The sequence below is a fragment of the Carcharhinus amblyrhynchos genome, chromosome 11 (genome assembly GCF_965287045.1).
Source record: "Carcharhinus amblyrhynchos chromosome 11, sCarAmb.v2.hapA, whole genome shotgun sequence".
Lineage (NCBI taxonomy): Eukaryota > Metazoa > Chordata > Chondrichthyes > Carcharhiniformes > Carcharhinidae > Carcharhinus > Carcharhinus amblyrhynchos.
In genome coordinates this window covers 97,471,780-97,496,076 of record NC_137334.1, presented here as the reverse complement: position 1 = coordinate 97,496,076, position 24,297 = coordinate 97,471,780, and the positions used below count along the sequence as shown (strand labels likewise).

General features: G+C 46.4%; 1 protein-coding gene across 2 annotated transcripts in view; it reads right to left on the bottom strand.

Moving 5' to 3' along the window:
* Positions 1–24,297, bottom strand: part of LOC145350381 (transmembrane protein 169-like) — a 35,900-nt gene that overhangs the window by 9,784 nt on the left and 1,819 nt on the right. For both annotated transcript variants that reach the window (XR_013888175.1, XM_080199653.1), the window contains exon 2: positions 21,064–21,424. Coding sequence is in view for 1 of the 2 variants with exons in the window: in XM_080199653.1 (XP_080055779.1) it covers positions 21,064–21,334 (271 nt within the window). In the remaining variant the exon portion in view is untranslated. The remainder of the gene's footprint in view (positions 1–21,063; positions 21,425–24,297) is intronic.

The following is a 24,297-nucleotide window of genomic DNA, read 5'->3' as shown; positions in this document are numbered from 1 at the left end:
CCACAGTGAAAAATAATGACAACAGGGCAAGGAATGTTAAAAAGACAAGCCTGAAGGCTTTGTACCTTAATGTGCAGAACATTTGCAATAAAGTGGATGAATGAATCAAACAAATAGATGTAACTAGGTATGATACAGTCAGGATTGTGGAGACATGACTGCAGGATGACCAGGGCTGAGAACTGCACATCCAGGGTTATATTCAGTATTTAAGGAGAAGCAAAAAGTAAAAGGCGATTGAATTGCATTGCTGGTTAAAGAGGAAAGTAAGGATGGATATTAGTTCTGATAACTTAGAATCTGAATGGATAGAATTGAAAAATACCAAGAGCCAAAGCTGTGAATGGGGATTGTATTGAGACCCTCTAACTGTAATGCTGATGTTGGAGATGGCATTAGAAAGGAAATTAGAGATGCATGTGTGACATTGGTATCCCTTAAGAGACAGTTTTCAGCAGCGTTTCTTTCTAATGTCTTAGGTGATGTCATTGTTGGGAGGAGAAAAAACTGTGCAGGTCAGGTGGCAGGCATTGTTACAGTTTTGTTTTAGAAGCGTAGCTGAAAGAAGTCTTTCTGTTTTTATTTTTTAAGTTTTACTAGTTAGTTGAAAGCACATCTTGTTTGCCATCCTGCAGTAAAGAATCTGTGTTTTGATATTTTGGTGAGCTGAAGACTACAAGCTGCTCAGTTTTCAAGATTATTTGAAATCAACATTCCACCCAGGGAACTGGATTCCAGTATTATGAGCTTTAGCCTTTGCAGTGATAAATCTGTTTAAACAGTTTTATTTATTGGATATTGGTTTTGATTGGAACATCTGATATATATATATTATATCGGTTAAGGGTTATACATTATAGTAGTTGTTTTGTTTCTTGTTTGTAATTGTGGTGTACATGGACTTCAGCAAGGCGTTTGATAAGGTCCCCCATGCAAGACTTCTTGAGAAGGTGAGAGGGCATGGGATCCAAGGGCCTTTGGCCTTGTGGATCAAGAACTGGCTTGCCTGCAGAAGGCAGAGAGTGGTTGTGGATGGGTCTTTTTCTGAATGGAGGTCAGTCACCAGTGGAGTGCCCCAGGGATCTGTTCTAGGACCCTTGCTGTTTGTCATTTTCATAAATGACCTGGATGAGGAAGTGGAGGGATGGGTAAGTTAAGTTCGCTGATGACACGAAGGTCGGTGGTGTTGTGGATGGTCTGGAAGGATGGCAAAAGTTGCAGCAGGACATAAATAGGATGCAGGACTGGGCGGAGAAGTGGCAGATGGACTTCAACGCGGACAAATGCGTAGTCGTCCATTTTGGCAGAACCAACGGGATGAACGAGTACACTATCAAGGGCAGGAGTCTTGGTAGTGTTGAGGAGCAGAAGGATCTTGGGGTCCGGGTCCACAGGACTCTTAAATCGGCCTCGCAGATGGAAGAGGTGGTCAAGAAGGCGTATGGTGTACTGGCCTTCATAAATCGAGGGATTGAGTTTAGGAGTCGGGAGGTAATGCTGCAACTTTATAAGACCCTGGTCAGGCCTCATTTGGAGTACTGTGCGCAGTTCTGGTCGCCTCACTATAGGAAAGACGTAGAAGCTATTGAAAGGGTACAGAGGAGATTTACAAGGATGTTGCCTGGACTGGGAGGCATGCCTTATGAAGTTAGGTTGAGGGAACTGGGTCTCTTTTCCCTGGAGAGACGTAGGTTGAGAGGCGACCTGATAGAGGTTTATAAAATGTTGAGAGGAATACATAGGGTGGATTCTCAGAGGCTATTTCCCTGGGTTGAAATGGTCGCTACGAGAGGACACAGGTTTAAGGTGCGGGGAGGAAAGTACAGAAGTGATGTTAGGGGTAAGTTTTTCACTCAGAGGGTGGTGAGTGAATGGAATCGGCTGCCGTCAGTGGTGATGGAGGCGAACTCGCTGGGGTCTTTTAAAAGACTTCTGGATGAGTATATGGGGTTTTATGGGATTGGGGGTTATAGATAGGTGTTGATGTGATCGGCGCAACTCGTGGGCCGAAGGGCCTGTTTGTGCTGTAGTGCTCTATGTTCTATGATACAAGTTCTTGTTAATTTTCTTACTATACGTTAACTATATTTTTAAATAAACATTGTTTGATAAAAGCTCCTTAGTGAGTGGCTTGAATTATACTTGAAGTGAAACGTTTTTGTCTTTTTATTCCGCAGGTGGAGGTCCACCTCGTGTCAAACGAGGGGCATGCACACGGTGGGTCGTGCGTGGGCTGCTCTTGGAGGTTCCGGGAGTGGCCTAGTACTTCGTGTCGGTGTGTGTGCTTGATCCTGGACCGGTAGACGGGCGCCGCAACAGCTCAGTGACTATCACTGCTAGCTGTGCAGATACGTGGATTTGGGCCTGTGTCTGTGGGAGTTTGTGCATTCTCCCTGTGGTTGCGTGGGTTCCCTCCGGGTGCTCCGGTTTCCTCCCACACCCCAAAGCTGTGCTCTTAGGCTGACTGGTTTACCAAATTGACACTATTCTCCCCTGAATCTGGCTAAGTTGGGGGTTCCACTCGCAGACACGCAGGGCAGGGTAGGTGTAGGAGGATGCGGCGGCACGGGCTCGTTGGGCCGAAGGGCCTGTTTCCCGTGCTGGGTTGTTCTTTGTTCTTTGTCTGATGCTTATCCCAGCCAAACTCAAAACTTATGATTCAGGTAGGCTTCATAAAACGCTTTAGAGTTTCTAGCCTGAACCATAACAATTGGGCGCTCCACAGGGATTTCTTGATTGATTTGGAATTATTGAACTCAAAGAAGTGAACGGTGAGCATATGGGTATTTTCTTTTTGGGTATTGTATTCAAGTTTAAATAGGCATTCCCTATTTAAACCTTGTGGAATAATGGCTACTTCAGAGGCTAAGTTGTTCCTGGGTGGTGGAAGTCACACAAGTTATCTTACAAAAGGTGACTAAAATAAAGCTTTTAGAATTAGCAAAAACATTGCAGTTGACATCGCCTGACACGTGATAAAAGAACATCTGTAACTATGGGTGATTTTAATCTGCACATATTAACAATACCATTCCTGGAATTCTTGAAGATTTTCTGGACCAAAACGTACCTTGATAAATATGTACCTGTCAGGCAGGGAGGAAGTGGTCGAGCGAGGGAACCATGGTGTACTAAGGAAGTTGAATCTCTGGTGAAGAGGAAGAAGGAGGCTTATGTAAAGGTGAGATGTGAAGGCTCAGTTAGGGCACTGGAGAGTTATAAATTAGCCAGGAAGGAGCTAAAGAGAGAGTTAAGAAGAGCTAGAAGAGGACATGAGAAGACTTTGGTGGATAGGATCAAGGAAAATCCTAAAGCTTTCTACAGGTATGTCAAGAATAAAAGATTGGTTAGGGCAAGATTAGGGCCAGTCAGAGACAGCAGTGGGAAGTTGTGCGTAGAGCCTGAAGAGATAGGAGAGGCACTGAATGAGTATTTTTCATCAGTATTCACGCAGGAAAAAGTCAGTGTAGTCGAGGAGAATACTGCGATACCAGGTAGTAGACTAGATGGGATTGAGGTACATAAGGAGGAGGTGTTGGCAATTCTTGAGAGTGTGAAAATAGATAAGTCCCCTGGGCTGGATGGGATTTACCCTAGGATTCTCTGGGAGGCTAGGGAGGAGATTGCAGAGCCTTTGGCTTTGATCTTCATGTCATCATTGGCTTCAGGTATAGTGCTGGAAGACTGGAGGATAGCAAATGTCGTCCCCTTGTTCAAGAAGGGGAGCAGAGACCATCCTGGGAATTATAGACCAGTGAGCTTTACTTCTGTTGTGGGCAAAGTTTTGGACAGAATTATAAGGGATAGGATTTATAATCATCTAGAGGGAAATAAAATGATTAGGGATAGTCAACACGGTTTTGTGAAGGGTAGGTCGTGCCTCACAAACCTCATTGAGTTTTTTGAAAAGGTTCCCCATGGTAGGCTATTGCAGAAAATGCAGATGCATGGGATTGAGGGTGATTTAGCAGTTTGGATCAGGAATTGGCTAGCTGATAGAAACAGTAAAAAGTCTGACAACACCAGGTTTCAGTCCAACCAATTTATTCGATAGTAAATTCACTAGCTTTTGGGTTAGCCCCTTCGTCAGGTGAATGGAGAGTTCTGGCCTCAGACAGAGCATATAAAGCACAGGCAGTTTACAGATTACTGATCAGAATGCGAATCTTTACACCTAACCTGCTGTTCAATCCTTAAAGTGGCTAACAATGTGTGTGGAAGGAGCACTGATCACAGGTTAAAGAGATGTGTATTGTCTCCAGACAGTACAGTGAGTGAGGTTTTGCAAACCCAGGCAAGTCACGGGGGTTACAGATAGTGCGACATGAACCCAAGATCCCTGTTGAGACTGTCCTCATGTGTGTGGAACTTGGCTATCAGTCTCTGCTCAGCGACTCTGCGCTGTCGTGTGTCGTGAAGGCCGCCTTGGAGAATGCTTACCCGAAGGTCAGAGGCTGAATGCCCGTGACCACTGAAGTGTTCGCCAACAGGAAGGGAACAGTCTTGCCTGGTGATTATCGAGCGATGTTCATTCATCCGTTGTCGTAGCGTCTGCATGGTCTCCCCAACGTACCATGCTTCGGGACATCCTTTCCTGCAACGTATCAGGTAGACGATGTTGGCCGAATTGCAAGAGTATTTACCGTGTACCTGGTGGATGGTATTCTTACATGTGATGATGGCATCCATGTCGATGATCCGGCATGTCTTGCAGAGGTTGCTGTGGCAAGGTTGTGTGGTATTGTGGTCACTGTTCTCCTGAAGGCTGGGTAGTTTGCTGCAAATAATGGTCTGTTTGAGGTTGTGTGGTTGTCTGAAGGCAAGAAGTGGGGGTGTGGGGATGGCCCTGGCGAGATGTTCGTCTTCATCAATGATATGTTGAAGACTCTGGAGAAGATGTCGTAGCTTCTCCACTCCGGTGAAGTACTGGACGACGAAGGGTACTCTGTCCACCGTGTCCTGTGTTTGTCTTCTGAGGAGATCGGTCCGGTTTTTCCCTGTGGCGCATCGGAACTGTCGATCTATAAGTCGAGCGCCATATCCTGTTCTTATGAGGGCATCTTTCAGCGTCTGGAGGTGTCTGTCACGATCCTCCTCATCTGAGCAAATCCTGTGTATACGGAGGGCTTGTCCATAGGGGATGGCTTCTTTAACATGTTTAGGGTGGAAGCTGGAGAAGTGGAGCATTGAGAGGTTGTCTGTGGGCTTGCGGTACAGTGAGGTGCTGAGGTGACCGTCCTTGATGGAGATGCGTGTGTCCAAGAATGCAACTGATTCTGGGGAATAGTTCATGGTGAGTCTGATGGTGGGGTGGAATTTGTTGGTATCATCATATAGTTGTTTCAGTGATTGTTCACCATGAGGCCAAAGGAAGAAAATGTCATCCATGTATCTAGTGTATAGCATCGGTTGAAGATTCTGTGCAGTGAAGAAGTCTTGTTCAAACCTGTGCATGAAGACGTTGGCATATTGAGGTGCAAATTTGGTCCCCATGGCTGTTCCATGTGTCTGGATGAAAAACTGGTTGTTGAAGGTGAAGACATTGTGGTCCAGGATAAAGCGGATGAGTTGTAAAATTGCATCTGGAAACTGGCAGTTGTCAGCATTGAGTACTGAGGCAGTCGCAGCAATGCCATCGTTGTGGGGGATGTTGGCGTAGAGCGCCGACGCATCCATTGTGACGAGGAGTGTCCCTGGTTCAACTGCTCCATGTGTGCTGAGTTTCTGTAGGAAGTCCGTAGTGTCGCAACAAAAGCTGGGGGTTCTTTGTACAATGGGTTTCAGGATGCCCTCGACGTAGCCGGAGAGGTTCTCACACAGAGTCCCATTGCCCGATACGATGGGACGACCAGGTGTGTTTGTCTTGTGTATCTTTGGGAGGCAGTAGAGATCTCCAATGTGGGGAGTACGTGGAATGAGAGCACGGAGGGTGCTCTGAAGGTCCAGATCAAAGGTCTTGATCAGATTGTTGAGTTGACGAGTGTGTTCTCGACTCATAGATCGAGAACACACTCGTCAACTCAACAATCTGATCAAGACCTTTGATCTGGACCTTCAGAAACAGTTCTGATGCGCCACAGCGAAAAACCGCACCGCTCTCCTCAGAAGACAAACACAGGACACAGTGGACAGAGTACCCTTCATCATCCAGTACTTCACCGGAGCGGAGAAGCTACGACATCTTCTCTGGAGTCTTCAACATATCATTGATGAAGATGAACATCTCGCCAGGGCCATCCCCACACCCCCACTTCTTGCCTTCAGACAACCACGCAACCTCAAATAGACCATTATTCGCAGCAAACTACCCAGCCTTCAGGAGAACAGTGACCACAATACCACACAGCCCTGCCACAGCAACCTCTGCAAGACATGCCGGATCATCGACATGGATGCCATCATCACCCGTGAGAATACCATCCACCAGGTACATGGTAAATACTCCTGCAACTCGGCCAACGTTGTCTACCTGATATGTTGCAGGAAAGGATGTCCTGAAGCATGGTACATTGGGGAGACCATGCAGACACTACGACAACGGATGAATGAACATCGCTCGATAATCACCAGGCAAGACTGTTCCCTTCCTGTTGGCGAACACTTCAGTGGTCATGGGCAGTCAGCCTCTGACCTTCGGGTAAGCATTCTCCAAGGCGGCCTTCACGACACACGACAGCGCAGAGTCACTGAGCAGAGACTGAGAGCCAAGTTCCACACACATGAGGACGGTCTCAACAGGGATCTTGGGTTCACGTTGCACCATCTGTAACCCCCGTGACTTGCCTGGGTTTGCAAAACCTCACACTGTACTGTGTGGAGACAATACACATCTCTTTAACCTGTGATCAGTGCTCCTTCCACACACATTGTTAGCCACTTTAAGGATTGAACAGCAGGTTAGGTGTAAAGATTCGCATTCTAATCAGTAATCTGTAAGCTGCCTGTGCTTTGTATGCTCTGTCTGAGGCCAGAACTCTCCATTCACCTGACGAAGGGGCTAACCCGAAAGCTAGTGAATTTACTATCAAATAAATCGGTTGGACTGAAACCTCGTGTTGTCAGGCTTTTTACTGTGTTTACCCAAGTCCAACGCCGGCATATCCACATCATAGCTGATAGAAGACAGAGGGTGGTGGTTGATGTGAAATATTCAGCCTGGAGTTCAGTTACAAGTGGTGTACCTCAAGGATCTGTTTTGGGGCCACTGCTGTGTGTCATTTTTATAAATGACCTAGATGGGGTGTAGAAGGATGGATTAGTAAATTTGCTGACGACACCAAAGTTGGAGGAGTTGTAGACAGTGAGGATGGATGTTACAGTTTGCAGACGGACATAGATAATCTGCAGAGCTGGGCCGAGAGGTGGTAAATGGAGTTTAATACCGAAAAGTGCGAGGTGATTCACTTTGGTAAGAGTAACAGGAGTACAGAATATAGGGCTAATGGAAGGACTCTTAGTAGTGTTGATGAGCAGACAGGTCTTGGGGTACATATGCATAGCTCTCTGAAAGCTGGCACCCAGGTTGATAAGGTTGTTAAGAAGGCGTACGGTGTGTTAGCTTTTATTGGTAGAGGGATTGAATTTCAGAGCCGTGAGGTCATGTTACAACTGTACAAAACTCTGGTGCGACCGCACTTGGAGTATTGCATACAGTTCTGGTCGCCACATTGTAAGAAAGATGTGGAGGCATTGGAAATGGTGCAGAGGAGGTTTACCAGGATGTTGCCTGGTATGGTGGGAAGGTCTTAGGAGGAAAGGCTGAGGGATTTGAGGTTATCTTCATTAGAGAGAAGAAGGTTACGAGGTGACCTAATTGAGGCATACAAGATGAACAAAGGATTGGATAGGGTGAACAGTGAGAGCCTTTTACCTCGGATGGTGACGGTTTACACAAGGGGACATAGCTTTAAATTAAGGGGTGGTAATTATAGGACGGATGTCAGAGGTAGGTTCTTTACTCAGAGAGTAGTAAGGTCATGGAATGCCCTGCCTGCAGCAGTTGTGGACTCACCAACTTTAAGGGCATTCAAATGGTCAGTAGATAAGCATATGGATAACATTGGAATAGTTTAGGTTAGAGGGTCATTAGATTGGTTCCACTGGTCGGCACAACATCGAGGGCCGAAGGGCCTGTACTGCGCTGTCATGTTCTACGTTCTAGATGTTTGAGGAACCAACTAGGGAACAGCCCATCCTAGACCGGGTATGGTGCAATGAGAAAGGAATAATTGGCAATTTAGTTGCACAGGGCTCCTTGGGGATGAACAAGTATTGGAGTCATCGAGTCAGAGGTTTACAGTGTGGAAATGGGCCTTTTGGCCCAACTTGTCCATGTGTTTTTTTTTAAAGCCACCAAGCCTGTCCCTATTGCATGCATTTGGCCCATATCCCTCTGTATCCATCCTACCAAGGTAACTGTCTAAATGCTTTTTAAAAGACAATTGTACCCGCCTCTACTACTACCTTTGGCAGCTCGTTCCAGATGCTCACTACTCTTTATGTGGAAAAATTTACCCCTCTGGAGCCTTTTGTACCTCTCCCCTCTCACCTTAAATCTAGGCCCTTGAGTTTCAGTCTCCCCTCCTTTGGGAAAAGGTATTGACTATCTAACTGATCTGTACCCCTCATTATTTTATAGACCTCTATAAGATCACCCCTAAGCCTCCTACACTCCAGGGAAATTTTCTTTTTGTGTTATAACTCTCCCTAATGCCCTACTGTTAACTGAATAAGTCCTGCCCTGCTTTGATCTACCAAAATGCATCACCTCGCATTTAACTAAATTAAACTCCATCTCTCATTCATCAGCTCACTGGCCCAAATGATCAAGATTCTATTGCAATCATAGATAACCTTATTCACTGTCCACTGTGCCACCAATCTTGGCGTCATCTGCAAACTTACTAACCATGCCTCCTAAATTCTCATCCAATTCATTAATATAAATGACAAGTAACAGTGGACCAAGCACTGATCCCCAAGGCAAATCATTGGTCACAACCTTCTACAACCACTCTCTCTCTTCTGTCATTAAGCCAATTTTGTATCCAATTGGCTACCTCACCCTGGATCCCGTGACATTTAACTTTATGTAACAACCTACCATGTGTTTCTTTGTCAAAGGCCTTGCTAAAGCCCATGTAGAGAACATCAACTGCACTGCCCTCATCTACCTTCTTCGTTACTCCTTTAGAAACTCAAGTTTGTGAGACATGATTTTCCACTCACAAAGCCATGCTGACTGTCCCTAAACAGTCCTTGCATCTCTAAATGCCAGTAGATCCTGTCTCTCAGAATATCATCTAACAACTTACCCACTACAGATGTTAGTCTCAGCAGCCTGTGGTTCCCAGGCCTTTCCCTGCAGCCCTTCTTAAACAAAGGCACAACATTTGCCACCCCCTAATCTTCAGGCACCTCATTTGTGGTTGTTGATGATTCAAATATCTCTGCTATGGGACCCACAATTCCCCCCCCCTAGCTTCCCACAACGTCCTGGGATACATTTCATCAGATCCTGGGTTTTTACCTAACTTGATGCACTTTAAGATTGCCGGCATCTTCTTCTCGGCAGCATGTGGCACAGTGGTTAGCACAGCTGCCTCATAGCGCCAGGGACCCAGGTTCAATTCCAGCCTTGGGTCACTGTCTGTGTGGAGTTTGTACATTCTCCTGCATGGGTTTCCTCCTACAGTCCAAAGATGTGTGGGTTAGGTTAATTGGCCATGCTAAATTCACCCTAGTGTCAGGGATTTGCAAGGTCAATATGTAGGGTTATGGGAATAAAGCTTGGGTGGGATTGTGGTTGGTGTAGACTCAATGGGCTCTGTAGGGATTCTATGATTCTCTGTTAAAAATGTATACTCCTCAAGATATCACTATTTATTTCCCCAAGCTCACTAACATCCATGTGTTTCTAAACAGTATATACCTTTGAGAAATATTCATTTAGGATCTCACCCATCTCTTCTGGATCCACGCATAAATTTCACATATTTCAACATTTAAATAATAGTCTATTTCACTCTTATTCTTTCCAAAGTGGATAACCTCACATTTGCCAACGTTATATTCCATCTGCCGGATTCCTGCCCACTCATTTAGCCTATCCAAATCTCTCTGCAGACTCTGTGTCCTTCACGCAATTTGCTTTCCCACTCACCTTTGTGTCATCCGCAAACTTTGTTACTCTGCACTTGGTCCCATTCTCCAGATCGTCTATGTATATGGTAAACAGTTGTGTCTTGTCGATCCTCAAGAGGCCCTACTCTCTGCCTAGTTATTCTTTTGTCCTTTGTGTATTTGTAGGAGCTCTTTGGATTCTCTTTTGCCTCATCTGCCAAAGCGATATCATGTCCCCCTTTTTTTGCCCTTCTGATTTCTCTCAACTCTACTCCTACACGCTCTATAATCTTCAAGAGATCCACTTGATCCCAGCTGCCTCTGCATGGTCTTATACCTCCTTCTTCTCTCTGACCAGAGCCTCAATATTCCGAGTCATCCAGGGTTCGCTACCTCTACCAGCCTTGACTCTAAAAGGAATGTCCTTAATATCCATAGTTGGGAAAATGCTGAAATCTATCATTAAGGAAGAAATAGCAGGACACCTGGAAAAGAGTGGTTCAATCAAGCAGACTCAGCATGGATTCATGAAGGGAAAGTCATGTTTGACGAATTTATTGGACTTTTATGAAGATGTAACAAACGCGGTTGACAGAGGGGAACCGGTGGATGTGGCGTTTTTAGATTTCCAGAAGGCGTTCGATAAGGTGCCTCACAAAAGGTTGCTGCATGAGATTAAGTTACACGGAGTTGCGGGTAAAGTGTTAATGTGGATTTAGGATTGGCTATCTAACAGAAATCAGAGAGTTGGAATAAATGGGTGCTTTTCCGGTTGGCAGTTGGTGACTAGTGGTGTGCTGCAGGGATCAGTGCTGGGACCTCAACTGTTTACCATATACATACATGAGGATTAGTGTAAAGGAGCAGAGATGTCTTGACGCAATTATACAGGGACTTGGTGAGACCACACCTGGAATATTGTGTGCAGTTTTGATCTCCTTCTCTGAAGAAGGATGTTGCTGCTATAGAGTTTAGTGAAGGTTTACCAGACTGATTTCTGGATTGGTGGGACTGACACATAAAATCACAGAAAAACTACAGCACAAACAGGCCCTTCGTCCCACAAATTGCACCGATTTTATCTCCAATAGGCTTACCTATAACCCTCAATCCTATTAAGTCCCATGTACTCATCCAGAAGTCTCTTAGAAGACCCTAACAAATTTGCCTCCACTACCACCGACGGCAGCCAATTCCACTCACCCACCACCCTCTGAGTGAAAAGCTTACCCCTGACATCTCCTGACATGACAAGACTGAGTCAGTCAGGATTATATTTGGTGGAGTTTAGAAAAATAGAAGCAGATATCCATAGAACCATTGAATACCTACAGTGCAGAAGGAAGCCATTTGGCCCATCGGGTCTGCACCAATTCCCCAAAACAGCATTTTAGACAGGACCATCCTCTGCACATTTACCATGGCCAATCCACCTAACCTGTACATTTTTGCACTTTAGGAAGAAACTGGAGCACAGTGAGGAAACCCATGCAGACACAGGGAGAGCATCCAAACTCCACACAGGCAGCCATCCAAGGAAGGAGTCGAACCTGTGTCCCTGACAATAAGAACATAAGAACATAAGAAATAGGAGCAGGAGTAGGCCATCTAGCCCTTCGAGCCTGCCCCGCCATTCAATAAGATCATGGCTGATCTGTTGTGGCTCAGTTCCACTTTCCCGCCCTCTCCCCATAACCCTTAATCCCCTCTCTTATCAAGAACCCATCAACCTGCTTCTTAAAAATATTTAGCGAGGCAGCCTCCACCACTTCAACGGGCAGAGAATTCCAGAGATTCACCACCCTTTGAGTGAAGAAGTTCCTCCTCAACTCCGTTCTAAACCGCCTCCCCTTTATCTTGAGGCTGTGCCCCCTAGTCCTACTGTCTTTTTTGAGCGGGAAGAGTCTCTCCACCTCTATCCTATCCATTCCATTCATCATCTTATACGTCTCAATGAGATCTCCCCTCATTCTTCTAAACTCTAACGAGTACAAGCCTAGTTTATTCAGCCTCTCCTCATAGCTCAATCCCCTCAACTCCGGTATCAGCCTAGTAAACCTCCTCTGCACTCCCTCCAGGGCCAAAATATCCTTGCGCAGGTGCGGCGCCCAAAACTGCACACAGTACTCCAGCTGCGGCCTCACCAATGCCCTATACAGCTGCAGCAAGACCTCCCTACTTTTATATTCAATCCCCCTCGCTATGAAGGCCAGCATCCCATTCGCCTTCCTGACCACCTGCTGCACCTGCAAGCTGGGTTTTTGCGACTCATGCACAAGGACCCCGACGTCCCTCTGCACCGTCGCCTGCTGCAGTTTTTCACCACGTAAGTAATAGTCCTTCCTACCATTCTTCCTACCAAAGTGGACCACCTCACACTTGCCAACATTAAATTCCATTTGCCATTTCCTGGCCCATTCGCCCAGCCTATCTAGATCCTTCTGCAGACTCTCCACACCCTCCGCACAATTTGCCTTTCCCCCAATCTTGGTGTCATCAGCAAATTTCGACACCCTGCACTCGGTTCCCTCCTCCAGATCATCTATATAAATGGTAAATAGCTGAGGCCCCAGCACCGACCCCTGGGGCACCCCACTAGTCACCAACCGCCAATCCGAATAGCACCCATTGACCCCCACTCTCTGCCTCCTATTTGACAACCAATCCTCTATCCACGCTAACACCCTACCCCCAACTCCATGTCCCCTGACCTTCTGCAATAACCTCTTGTGAGGTACCTTGTCAAACGCCTTCTGAAAATACAGAAAGACCACATCCACCGGCTCTCCTCTATCCACTGCCCTAGACACATCCTCATAGAACTCCAGTAAATTTGTCAGACACGACTTCCCTTTAATGAAACTGTGTTGCGTCCGCCCTATCAAGCAATTCCCTTCAAGATGCCTCGCAATTTCCTCCTTAATGACGGATTCTAACATTTTACCTACCACAGACGTTAAACTAACCGGCCTATAATTCCCCGCCTTTTGCCTGGCACCCTTCTTAAACAACGGCGTAACATTAGCCGTTTTCCAATCTTCCGGCACTTCCCCGGAATCCAGCGACATCTGGAAAATAACCACCAAGGCATCCACTATAACCTCTGCCATTTCTTTCAGAACCCTCGGATGCATTCCATCCGGTCCTGGGGACTTGTCCACAATCAGCCCCTCCAGTCTGTCGAGCACCACCTCTCTAGTAACAGTAATGTCATTAAGACCCTCCATTCCTACCACCTTTCCATCGCTAACACCCGGCAAATTATTCACGTCCTCCTCCGTGAAGACAGAAACAAAAAAGTTATTCAAGACCTTCGCCATATCCCCATCCCCTACCACTAGCTCCCCTTTCTCATCCTCTAAAGGACCAACGTTCACCCTAGCCAGCCTCTTCCTTTTTATATATTTATAAAAACTCTTGCTATCCTTTTTTATATTAAGTGCTAGCCCAGCCTCATAGCTTCTCCTACCCTCCTTTATCAACTTCTTTGTCAATCTTTGTTGACATTTAAACCTTTCCCAATCCTCTTCTCGCCCACTGCTCTTAGCTACTCTAAATTCCTCCGCTTTTAATTTAACACTTTCCTTCACCTCCTTCGTTATCCACGGCTTATTACCTCTCTTCCTACTGTCCTTTTTAACCATCGGAATAAATTTCTGCTGAGCACCAAGAAAGATCTCCTTAAAGATCCTCCACTGCTCCTCAGCAGACCTACCTTCCAACGCACTCCCCCAGTCCACATTTGCCAATTCTTCTCTCATCCTACCGTACTCCCCTCTATTCAAACAAAGGACGCGTGTCCGGGAACCCACTTTCTCCTCCTCCATCTGCACCAGAAACTCCACCATACAATGATCACTCTCTCCAAGAGGATCCTTCACCACAAGGTCCCTAATTCTACCCGCCTCATTACATAGCACCAGATCCAAGATAGCTCGCTCCCTCGTCGGCTCCAACACACACTGTTCAAGGAAATTATCCCGGCAGCATTCCAAGAACTCCTCCTCGAGCCCACCTCGTCCAACATGGGTCGACCAATCAATATGCAGATTGAAATCTCCCATAACTACTGCCGTCCCATTCCTGCACGCCGCACTTATTTGCGCGTTAACAGCCCGCCCCACCTCCAGATAATTATTCGGGGGCCTATAGACGACACCCACCAGCGTCTTCCTCCCTTTGCTGTTCCTAATCTCCACCCACAACGATTCCACGTTCTGCTCTTTGGCTCCGATATCATCCCTTGCTACCACCTTGATACTATCCTTAATCAGCAGAGCTACGCCACCCCCTCTTTCCTCCTGCCTATCCTTCCTAAACACTTGATAGCCCTGTACATTCATCTCCCAATGTGAGGCAATGGTGCTAACCACTGTGCCACCGTGCCGTCCTCATAGAAAATTAGAAAAATCTAACAAGGCTTGACAGAATAGATGCAGAATGAACGTTCCCGAGGGTTCACAGGTAGACCATCTGGAACTGGGGAGAAATTTCTTCAGCCAGAGTTGGTGTGCCTCTGGAATTCTCTACCAGCAATCAATTGCGGACAAAACATTTTTTCAAAGAGTTAGATATAACTCTTGGAGTTAAAGGGGTCAAAGCATACGGGGGAAAGTGGGCCAGCTTACTGAGTTGGATGATCAGCCACGGTCATATTGAATGACGAAGCCTGTCTAATCTTTCCTTCTAAGACAACCTAGCCATTCCATAGCCTACTCCTGCTCTTACTTTCTATGTCCCTGTCATTCATGGTCTTAATGTCTGCCTCCAAAAAGCCTGACTCCCTCAAAAATCTATCTTGAATAAATTCAATGAGTCAGCCTCCACTGCTTTTAGGGGAATAGAATTCTCCACATAAGTTGACACTTCAGTGAGTGAAAGGATCTGGAACACACTGCTTGGCACTTTAATGGAGGCAGTCTAATCTGGGCTGTCAAAAGGAAATTGTATAATTTAAAGAGAAAAGATTTGCAAGGCTAACATCCCAAAGCACCTAGATTCTAATAATTTACTTGCCCAATTAAGTTATTGATACAGTCAGAGTCACATGGCGCAGAAAAAGACCTTCAACTCATTATGCAAGCAATGTTTCAAACAATTTGAGACAGCAATGTGTTAAATATCAAACAGAATAACTGAATAGTTAAACTAAGTGTGGTAATATAGGTGGAAGCAAGCACACTGGCCTAGACATCAGAACTCTTTGCTTTTTGAATATTGTACATAGAACATAGAACATAGAACATTACAGCGCAGAACAGGCCCTTCGGCCCACGATGTTGCGCCGACCAGTTAAAAAAAAACAACAACAGTGACCCACTAACCTAAACCAATCCCTTTTCGTCCATAAACCTATCCACAGACCTCTTAAACGCCCCCAAACTAGGCGCATTTACAACTGCAGCAGGCAGGGCATTCCAGGGCATTCCAATCCCTCACCACCCTCTGGGTAAAGAACCTACCCCTGACATCTGTCCTATAACTACCCCCCCTTAGTTTAAAGCCATGCCCCCTCGTGTTAGATTTTTCCATCAGAGGAAAAAGGCTATCACTATCCACCCTATCTAAACCTCTAATCATCTTATATGTTTCAATAAGATCCCCTCTTAGCCGCCTTCTTTCCAGCGAAAACAACCCCAAATCCCTCAGCCTCTCCTCATAGGATCTCCCCTCCATACCAGGCAACATCCTGGTAAACCTCCTCTGCACCCTCTCCAAAGCCTCCACATCATTCCTGTAATGTGGGGACCAGAACTGCACACAATACTCCAAGTGCGGCCGCACCAAGAGTTGTGTACAGTTGCAACATAACGCTACGACTCCTAAATTCAATCCCCCTACCAATAAACGCCAAGACACTGTAAGCCTTCTTAACAACCTTATCTACTTGATTCCCAACTTTCAGGGATCTATGTACACATACACCTAGATCCCTCTGCTCCTCCACACTATTCAAAGTCTTCCCGTTAGCCCTATACTCAACACATCTGTTATTCCTACCAAAGTGAATTACCTCACATTTCTCTGCATTAAACTCCACCCGCCACCTCTCGGCCCAGCTCTGCAACCTGTCTAAGTCTTCCTGCAAACTATGACACCCTTCCTCACTATCTACCACACCTCCGACTTTGGTATCATCAGCAAATTTACTGATCCACCCAACTATACCCTCATCCAGATCATTAATAAAAATCACAAACAGCAGTGGCCCCAACACAGATCCCTGAGGCACACCACTTGTAACCAAACTCCATGATGAATATTTACCGTCAACCACTACCCTCTGTCTCCTATCCGCTAGCCAATTCCTAATCCAGTTCCCTAGATCACCCCCAATCCCATACATCTGCATTTTGTGCAGAAGCCTACCATGGTGAACCTTATCAAACGCCTTACTAAAATCCATATACACCACGTCCACTGCCTTACCCCCATCCACCTCTTTGGTCACTTTCTCAAAAAACTCAATAAGGTTAGTAAGGCACGACCTACCCGCCACAAAACCATGCTGACTATCTCCAATCAACTCATTACTCTCCAAATAACTATAAATCCTATCCCTCATAATTTTTTCCAAAACCTTTCCCACAACAGAAGTGAGACTCACCGGTCTATAATTCCCGGGGAAGTCTCTGTTCCCCTTCTTAAACAATGGGACAACATTCGCTAACCTCCAATCATCTGGTACTATACCAGAGGCCAACGACGACCTGAAGATCAGAGCCAGAGGCTCTGCAATCACTTCTCTTGCCTCCCAGAGAATCCTGGGGTAAATCCCATCCGGACCAGGGGACTTATCTATTTTCAGACCCTCCAGAATATCCATCACATCCTCCTTATCAACTGTAACACTGTCAATTCTACTCCCCTGCAACCCAGTGTCCTCCTCAGCTATATCCATGTCCCCCTGCGTGAACACCGAAGAGAAATATTGGTTCAATGCTTCACCAATCTCCTCCGGTTCCACACATAACTTCCCTCTGCCGTCTATAACTGGCCCTAACCTTGCCCTAACCAACCTTCTGTTCTTGACATACCTATAGAACGCCTTAGGATTCTCCTTAACCCTATCAGCCAAAGTCTTCTCATGTCCTCTTTTAGCCCTTCTTAGCTCGCTCTTCAACTCCCTCCTAGCCAATCTAAAGCTCTCTAGTGCACTATCCGAGTGCTCACGTCTCATCCATTGTGGGAGATTTTACTCTATCTGGGGCATCAAAAGTTAGAACCTGGATAATCCAGTATTCTCATATGCTCAAACTTAAAGCCCGAGCCGTCTAACTTAGGAGTGATAGTGGTAAGATGCGTCTAAATGGGAGAGAGAAATATCAGCTAAAATTCCCACTTTCTGATTGTTATTCAACTCCAGCTGAAAAGTGTGTGGATGATGAACGAAGACAAGTTTGGACATGACATAAAGGAAACAATGAGGATATAAGGTGTGAGTTGGCCTTGATAGATTGGGAAGAGTTACTTAAAGGGATGACAGTGGATAGGCAAGGGCAAACATTCAAGGATGGGGGAACTGTAGCAACTGTTCATTCCTGACTGGCACAAAAGCAAAATGGGTAAGAGGGCCAATCCATAGCTTACAAAAGAAATGAGAGAGAGTATCTGATCCAAGGAAGAAGCACATAGATTGGCCAAGAAAAACAGCAGGTCTGAGGATTGGGAGCAGTTTAGAATTCAGCAAAAAAGTACCAAGGGATTGATTAAGAAGGGAAATTACAAGATGAAAGTAAGCTTGCAGGGAACATAAGACTGACATTGAAAGTTTCTATGGATATGTGGAGAGAAGGACATTGATGAAGACAAACATAGGTTCCCTACAGACAGAAACAGGGGAATGTATAATAGGGGACAAAGAAATGGCTGAGCAACTGAATACATACTTTGGTTCTATCTTCACAAAAGAGGACACAAATCAGATGCCAGAAATGTTGGAGAATGCAAGATTTAGTGAGAAGGAAGAACTGAGGGACATCAATGTTAGTAGAGAAATGGTACTGGGAAAATTGATGGGATTGAAGGTGGATAAATCCCCAGGGACTGATAATCTACATGCCAGAGTACTTAAGGAAATGGCTCTAGAAATAGTGGACGCATTGGTGGTCGTCTTCCAGGATTCAGTAGACTCTGGAACAGTCCCTGCAGATTGGAGGGTAGTTAATGTCACTCCAATATTCAAAAAAAGGGAGGTAGAGAGACCAGTAAGCTTAATATAAGAACTAGAAGTAGGCCATCTGGCCCCTCGAGCCCACTCCGCCATTCATAAGATCGTGGCTGATCTTCTGTGGTCTCAGCTCCACCTGTTCACCATAACCCTTAATTCCTTTACTGATCCTTTACTCATTCCTTTAAAAATTTATCTATCCTTGCCTTAAAAACATTCAATGAGATAGCCTCAACTGCTTCACTGACCAGGGAATTCCATAGATTCACAAGCCTTTTTGTGAAGAAGTTCCTCCTCAATTCAGTCCTAAGTCTGCTTTGCCAACTTCCCTGCTTCTATCTTATCTATTCCATTCATAATCTTATATTTCTATAAGATCTCCCCTCATTCTTCTGAATTTCAATGAGTATAGCCCCAGTCTACTCAGCCTCTTCTCATAAGCCAACCCTCTCAACTCCAGAATCAACCTACTGAATTTTCTCTGCACCCCCTCCAATGCCAGTATACCCTTTCTCAAGAAAGGAAACCAAAACTGTACACAGTACTCCAGGTGTGGTCTCACCAGAACCTTATACAGCTGTAACATAATCTCGCTGTTTTTAAAACTCCATCCCTCGAGCAATGAAGGACAAAATTCTATTTGCCTTCTTAATTATCTGCTGCACCTGCAAACCAATTCCTTGAGATTCCTGCACAAGGGCAGCTAGGTCCCTCTGCACTGCAGCGTGCTGCAATTTTTTTACAATTTAAATAATTCATTTGCTGTTATTCCTACCAAAATGGATGACCAGACATTTACCAACATTGTACTCCATCTGCCAGACCCTTGCCCACTCAACTTAGATTATCTATATCCCTTTGCAGTTTCAGCATCCTCTGCACACTTTGCTCTTCCACCCATCTTCGTGTCATCTGCGAATTTTGACACACTACACTTGGTCCCCAACTCCAAACCATCTATGTAAATCGTAAACAATTGCAGTCCCAATTCTGATCCCTGAGGCACACCACTAGTCACTGATTGCCAACCAGAAAAACACCCATTTACCCCTACTCTTTGCTTTCTGTTAGTTAACCAATACTCCATCCATGCTAATACATACCCGTAACACTGTGCACCTTTATCTTATGTAGCAGTCTTTGGCGCAGCACCTTGTTAAATGTCTTCTGGAAATCCAGATACACCACATCCATCGGTAATGGGGAAAATTCTCAAATCTATTATCAAGGACTTTATAGCAGAGCATTTAGAAAACAGTGGCAGGATCAGACTGAGACAGCATGGATTTATGAAAGGGAAATCATGCTGACATATCCGTTGGAATTCTTTGAAGATATAACTAGTAGAGTTGACAAGAGGGAACCACTAAATGCAGTATATTTGGACTTTCAGAAGGCGTTTGACAAAATCCTGCACAAGAGATTATCGTGCAAGATTAAAGCACATGTGATTGGGGGAAGAGTATTGAGTTGGATAGAATACTGGTTGGCAGAGAGGAAACAAAGTGTAAGAATTAATGTGTGCTTTTCAAATTTGCAGGCAGTAACTAGTGGGATGTCACAGGGGTTAGTGTTGGGACCCCAGCTATTCACAATATGTTAATGATTTGGATGAAGGAACAAAATGTAGCATCTCAAAGTTTGCAGATGATACCAAGTTGGGTGGGAGGGTGAACTGTGACGAGGATGCAGAGATCCTTCTGAATGATCTGGACAGGTTGGGTGAGTGGGCTAATCAATGGTAGATGCAGTATAATTTGGATAAATGTGAGGTTATTCATTTCGGAAGCAAAAACAAGAAGGCAGATTACTACCTGAATGGCTGTAAATTAGGAGAGGGGAGTGCGAAGCAGGACCTGGGTGTCCTTGTGTACCAGTCACTGAAGGTAAGCATGCAGATGCAGCAGGTAGTAAAGAAGGCAAACGGTATGTTGGCCTTCATTGCAAGAGTTTGAGTACAGCAGCAGGAATGTGTTGTTGCAATTATACAGGATCTTGGTCAGGCCACACCTTGAGTATTATGTGCAGTTCTGGTCTCCTTTTCCAAGGGTGTTCTTGCTCTTGAGGGAGTACAGCAATGGCTTATTAGGCTGATTCCTGGGATGGTAGGACTGATATATGAGGAGAGATTGACAAGATTAGGATTGATTTTGGAGTTCACTCGAAAAGAGGGCGGGTCTCATAAAGACTTATAAAATTCTAACAGGACTAGAAGAATAGGTGCAGGGAGGATATTCCCGATGGTGGAGGAGTCCAGAACCAGGGCACAGATTAAGGATTAATCTATGGATTAAGGATAGATCATTTAGGACCAAGGTGAGGTGACATTTCTCCACCCAAAGAGTGGTCAGCCTGTGGAATTCATTACCACAGGAAGTAGTTGACGCCAAATGTATGAATGTATTCAAGAGGCAGCTGGATATAGCACTTGGGGAAAATGGGCTCAAAAGCTATGGAGAAAAAGCAGGGTTAGGCTATTGAGTTGGATGATGAGCCATATTTGTGATGATCGGCGGAGCAGGCTCGAAGGGTAAACTGCCTCCTCCTGCTCTTTATTTCTATGTATTACCAACGCACCAGCGCATATAGGCGAAAAGCTACCCAGGTGAGGGGAACTAATGTCAGTGAATCAAATCCCATCTAGCAGGAAAACTGGATGGGAATAGATGCTTGATGGCTAGCACAGACACAATAGGCTGAAGGGCCTCTTTCTATTCTGTAAAAGGGATATAAAAATTCCCAAGTGAGTGGCTTGATTTTATCTGCATTACCTTCTACAGTGGGAGGACAAAGAAAGTTTGTCTTTTCCTCAGTGTTTTTGACTCTCATCTCTGGATCCTGCTGGTCTTCCTCCACCTTTTCACTCCCTGTGCGGTAGATTATAACCGACTCTGGTCTTGGCTCTTTCTTCCTCTTTTTCTTTTGCTCCATGGTAGCTTCACCTTCCTTCGCAAATATCCCAGTCATCTGCCCAGCTTTATGTGGGGAGCCTTGCTGCATCCCGGGAGTTGCCTGCTCCATGCTGATGTTGTTTTGGGGCATCTTATGCAGCGGTCAAGCTTTAGGTAAGGTGGTGCTGCCTCCAGTAGTGCCGTCAGAATCTGCTCTGCACATGCTTTAGACTCAGATTGTCTGTCATTGAGAACAACGGGGAGAACATAAAGCAATCCTTTAGAATGCAAGACAAACATACCAATGATGGTAGTTTGATTTTCCTTCTTTCTCACTTGGCACAGGGGTATTCATAAGAAAATTTCTGCCCTCAACTCACATATTCAGCTTTCCCCCTTATTGTACACACACTGAATCCCTCCCTTACTCTTGCCAGCAACTCTCTCTCTTCTCACCTACCCTTTCCTCTTATTCCCACTCCCCATCTACCCTTCTCCGTTATCGTCCACCACCATCCATCCCCTGACTGCTCAATCCCAGCCACACCTGACCCTCTACATCCCCAACAGCATCAGTAAGGCCACACTTGGAATACTGTGTACAGTTCTGGTCACTATTATAGAAAAGAGTATTAAACTAGAAAGAGTGCAGAAAAGATATACAAGGATGCTACTGGGACTTAATGGTTTGAGTTATGTTAAGAGGCTGGATAGACTGGGACGTTTTTCCTCTGGAGCATAGGAGACTTAGCGTGATCTTATAGAGGTCTATAAATTAATGAGGTCACAGATCAACTAGGTAGTCAACATCTAATTTTACTGTCTGGACAGTAAAATTCTAGTCAAATTAACCGTTCCCCCTCCCCATCACCCCCTAATCATACCACCAATTCTGCCCAACCCCATCAATCCTCCCCACCCCCTCAATTGCTCCCATTCCCCATCAACTGCTGCATCCCCCCCTCCCCATGAATTCCCTCAATCCATTCCCCCCTCCCTGCCATCTGTGGGACAGTCATGATGTGGAGATACCAGCATTGGATTGGGGTAAACACAGTAAGAAGTCTCACAACACCAGGTTAAAGTCCAACCAGTTTATTTGATAGTAAACCCACAAGCTTTCAGGGTTTGCCCCTTCGTCAGGTGTGGAAAGTTCTAGTTTCAAACAGAGCATATAAACGCACACAGTTTACAGAATACTGATTAGAATGTGAGTCTTTACAGCTAACCTGCTATTCAAGTCTTAAAGATGCAGACAATGTGAGTGGTGATAGCATTAGGAGTCATGATGTGGGTATGCCGGCGTTGGACTGGCGTAAACACAGTAAAAAGTCTGACAATACCAGGTTTTAGTCCAACCTATAAATAGGTTGGACTAAAACCTGGTGTTGTCAGACTTTTTACTGTGATAGCATTAGGCACAGGTTAAAGAGATGTGTATTGTCTCCACACAGGTCAGTAAGTGAGATGTTGCAAGATCAGGCAAGTCATGGGGAGTTACAGATGGTGCGACATGAGCCCCTCTGTAACCCCCATGACTTGCCTGAACTTGCAACTTCTCACTTACTGTCCTGTCTGGAGACAATACACATCTCTTTGACCTATGCCTAATGCTTTCGCCACTCATACTGTCTGCATCTTTAAGACTTGAATAGCAGGTTAGCTGTAAAGACTCGCATTCTAATCAGTATTCTGTAAACCGTGTGTGCCTTTATATGCTCTGTTTGAGACCAGAACTCTGCACCCACCTGACGAAGGGGCAAAGCTTGTGGGTTTACTATCAAATAAACTGGTTGGACTTTAACCTGGTGTTGAGAGTTCTATCTGTGGGGCAGCATATGCTGCTGCCTCACAGCGCCAGGAACCCGGGTTCAATATGACCTCAGGTGACTCTCTTGCCGTGTCCGCACGGATTTCCTCTGGATGCTACAGTTTCCTCCCATAGTCCAAAAATATGCAGGTTCAGTTGATCGACCATGATCAATTGACCCTAAACTCAGAGGGATAAGCAGTGTAAATATGTGGGGCTATGGAAGTGGAGCCTGGGTAGGATTGTAGTTGTTGCAGTATCGACGGGCCGAATAGCCTCCTCCTACACTGTAGGAATTCCGTGATTCTATTCCACCCTATCCATCCATCTCCCCCTCCACCTCCCGCCCAAACCCCATTCCTCCTCAGTCAAGCCCCTTCGTCCATCTCCTAACACTACAATCTGCACCCTCTCTTTTCCTTCGCTATGAATGGTATGCTTTATCTGTATATTGCTCAAGAAATAATAAATCAAACCAAAATTGAATACCTCCCCTCCATCCCCCCACCCACTCCATCTCCCTATGCCCAACACCATCCCCCTGCCCCCACCAACACCATGGCCCCTGCCCCGCCCCATCCCTCCACCCCCGCCCCCCACCCCAACCCCGCCCCATCCCTCCAATCCAACCCCACCCCATCCCTCCACCCCCCAACCCAACCCCGCCCATCCCTTCAACCCCATCCCAACCCCACCCACCCCTCTACCCCCCAACCCCGCCCCACCCCATCCCTCCATGCCCACCCCCCCACTCCCCCGCCCCATCCCATCCCTCCACGCCCATCCCACCCCACTCCCCCGCCCCACTACCCTGCCCCATCCCCCCACCCACTACCCCGCCCCATCCCCCCACCCACCCACCCACTACCCCGCCCCATCCCCCCACCCACCCACCCACTACCCCGCCCCATCCCCCCACCCACCCACTACCCCGCCCCATCCCCCCACCCACCCGCTACCCCGCCCCATCCCCCCATCCCTCCGCCCCCCCGCCCCATCCCTCCACCCCCCCGCCCCATCCCCCCGCCCCATCCCCCCATCCCTCCACCCCCCCGCCCCATCCCCCCATCCCTCCACCCCCCCGCCCCATCCCCCCATCCCTCCACCCCCCCCGCCCCATCCCCCCATCCCTCCACCCCCCCCGCCCCATCCCCCCATCCCTCCACCCCCCCCGCCCCATCCCCCCATCCCTCCACCCCCCCCGCCCCATCCCCCCACCCCCCCCGCCCCATTCCCCCATCCCTCCACCCCCCCGCCCCATCCCCCCATCCCTCCACCCCCCCGCCCCATCCCCCCACTACTTC